Genomic DNA, 3,155 nt, shown 5'->3' with positions numbered 1-3,155 from the left:
GGGCTGTTTGGCATGTATATATGCAAGTGCTCGTTCCACAGTTATACAGCATGGCCATTTGCTTGCAATTATTATACCTATATGCAATTTTATTTTGTTTTATAATGTTTGAAGACCATACTTTCTGTTTCTGTTATAGCGTGATGTTGGAATTTACCAAAAAAATGATCTTATTTTTATTGGCTGCTTTAAAATTAAATGTGCATAGCTAGATAATGTAATAATTGAATTGAGCGCGAGTTTGCAACATGATGTCAGTTTATATAACTTGGCCACGATGACCAATTTCATTTATTCCACCCAAGATAGGTTAATTTGCAAGATAGTATAGCGATACATGCTATATTTATTCGATCGATCGTGGGCTCGTGGAAAATTAAGTAAAAACTTGGAGGACGAAAACACGCATTGTGTTGTGTCGGTGGCACGCATGCAGGTGCACTTCGTCTCAGCGTCGTGGTCGTGGATCTGTATCCGATCCCGCCTTACATTACATGTCGGCGGCGTGCTCCTGTTCGCCACCGCGGCGCGCGATGAGGGGCACGAACTTGAGCATGACGTCCACGGCGTTCTGCGCCGCGATGTCGAGGAACGTGGCTGCCTCGTTGCTGATGGAGGAGCCGCCGCCGGCGAGGTCGGAGAGGGAGCGGATGGTGATGAAGGGGACGCCGTGCTGGTGCGCGACGAGGGCCACGGCGGCGCTCTCCATCTCCACGGGGGTGCACCCGAAGTGGGAGCGGATGAACTGGCGGTAGCTGGCGTTGTCGGTGTAGATGTTGGCGCTGCAGCCCCTGGGCACCCGCGTCACCCGGGGCGCGCGGGGCAGGCACGTCGTCGCGTTCACGCACGCCGGCAGCTCCAGCCCCTCCAGCTTCCCGGCGAGCGCGTAGTAGCGCTTGTTCACGGGCACCAGAACGCGTGCTGCCGCTCCTCCGGCGTGCCGGAGATGGGGAAGATCTCCTCCGGCTGGTACCACACGCTGTTGAGCGTGTTCGCCGCCAGCTCCGGGTTGCCGGCGTCCTGCCCCACCGTGTAGTCGGAGAAGTTGAGGAAGCCGTACTCCCTCGTGTAGTCGCCGGCGTTCTCTAGCGGCAGCTCGTTCTCAGGCCCGTCGCCGTGCCTCTGCCAGTTCCACAGGGACAGGTGGGCCCAGGACTCAGGGATGGTCACGTCGCCGATCTGGAGGTCCTCGTTGGCGTTGCCAGCGATGCCCCAGTGCACGATGCCTTTCACTCTGAACAGGCTCAGCAGCAGCTGGGTCGTGAGCCCGGCGTTCAGCTGCAACGCACGCCACAGACGATCTAGTCAGACTCATTTTTTATAAAAAAAAACCGTCAAATAAAATTTCGCATGTATACGTAGCGTGGAAAAGATGAATTTATACCATGCTGAGCCCGGTCATGACCATGACAACGTTTTGGCTTCCAATAGTTCCGAAGCGGAATCGTCGCCCTTCATCATCGAAGAACAAAAATGTCAACCGTGATTGTTTGAGCATGGTATTATATCATGTTTATATTTATATACACACTATGTCTATACGAATATATAATCATATTTATTCATCACCGAAGAACAAAAATGACAACATTTTGGCCTCCAATACTCCCCCTCGATCCCCCTCTCTCACTCTCGTGCTGATGCCGCTATCGACGGTCCTTTTTTAAGATCGTAGCGTTAATATGAGTTATATGCTAGACTGTTAAAGTATACAATTAGAAAAAAAAACAAATATGACCTATTCTCTTGCTTCTTTGATTATGACACTGTACTGAACATCCATATTTGTGTATCTAGCTTTGTTGAGCACTAAGTTGACTTATATTCAATAATAGAGATATATATATGTCTAAATCAATATTCCTTATCATTGAACTTAAAATGGGTACATACGCAATTCTAGAAGTCATGCACTCATGCTGGGACTGTTTGGTTCAGTTTTTTTTGACGAGTTTTTTAAAAATCTGGCTGTGAGAGAAAATCTAAATATCGTAGGAATTATATGCGTAGGATTATATGGTGTTCATAAGGTTTAGAATCTATAAAGTAACGGATTTTTCCTATCGCAGTGCTTCAGTCGATTTTGCGTTAACGTTGATTTTGGCCGATTTTTCACAAAAAACAGGCTGAAAAGCTAAGTGTGTTTGACAATCTGCAACAACTTCTCATGGACATAAGCTGGATTTAAACTGGAACATTGAAACAAACACACCCTTTGTCTTGTATACATATTTGCAGCTTGGCAGCTTACTATTATTATGCAGGGTAGAGTATCGTATATGCCAAGGACGTACGGCCTATTCAAGCTTGAACTTGAAGGTATTTTAGCAAGCTAGCTGGATCGGTTGATTAAGTATACCTTGGACGTCTAGGATGGGTATGTTGCTGCTGGGTTTGAAGTCCGGCGAGTTGAGGACGGGGACCATCTCGTAGGCGTTGGGCACCACCAGCCCCACGAAGGGCCCGTCGCGGTCCGCCCGCCGGATGGCGCTCCACGTCTTCTTGGAGATGAAGCCCTCCGACGCCGTTGCCATGAGCACCACCGCCGCCGCGAGCACGGCCGCGACCTGCAGCAGATGCTGAGTACCGCCGCCGGCCATGGCGCTGCGCTAACTAACTGGCGTGGTGATCGTCTAGCTAGTGTACAGCTAGCGTGGTTCGACCGGGCGGGCACCAGCTGTGTGTGTCGGTATGGTGTGCTAGAGAGCTCGTATATGGTGTTGCTGTTGGTTCGGTAGTACGTACGCTGGGTTAGCTTATATAGAGTTATCCTAGGACGCGCGGGCACAAACACTGCAGGTGAATGATGAGACTACTGTGTCTGTGTATGGGGTGTGACTGTAGGTCTGGCCCTGCATGCGCTGCGCATATATTCTCTCACGCGGCTATACAAACATTTTAATTTTAGGCCCTCTACGTATAAAAGATGTCTATTTATTCTTGTTGGAGGGATATTGTTGAGTTTGTGATTCAAATTCTGAATAAGACGGCTAAATTGGCGAGCGAAGCGGAGGCCCGTCGCCGGGATGCTTGGCCCGGAGCGTAGGGACGCCTAGGGTGCGGGGGCTCCGCCCTCACAGATCGTTCCCTACTCACCTTAGGGTTTCGCCTCTATAAATACAATTGTAATATGCAGGAGATCGTCACCTCATTGC

At 49.5% G+C, this 3,155-nt stretch overlaps 1 protein-coding gene across 1 annotated transcript; it reads right to left on the bottom strand.

Annotated features, from left to right (window-relative positions):
- Positions 1-261: 261 nt before the first annotated feature.
- On the bottom strand, positions 262-2,714 carry LOC100282200 (uncharacterized). The gene is given in 4 exon segments (NM_001155112.2): positions 262-909; positions 912-1,278; positions 1,385-1,452; positions 2,360-2,714. Coding segments are annotated over 4 exon segments (1,095 nt in total). The 5' UTR covers positions 2,601-2,714; the 3' UTR covers positions 262-490.
- Between the last annotated feature and the right edge of the window lie 441 nt (positions 2,715-3,155).

This window comes from Zea mays, chromosome 3 (assembly GCF_902167145.1).
Source record: "Zea mays cultivar B73 chromosome 3, Zm-B73-REFERENCE-NAM-5.0, whole genome shotgun sequence".
Classification (NCBI taxonomy): domain Eukaryota; kingdom Viridiplantae; phylum Streptophyta; class Magnoliopsida; order Poales; family Poaceae; genus Zea; species Zea mays.
This window is presented reverse-complemented; position numbering and strand designations above follow the sequence as displayed.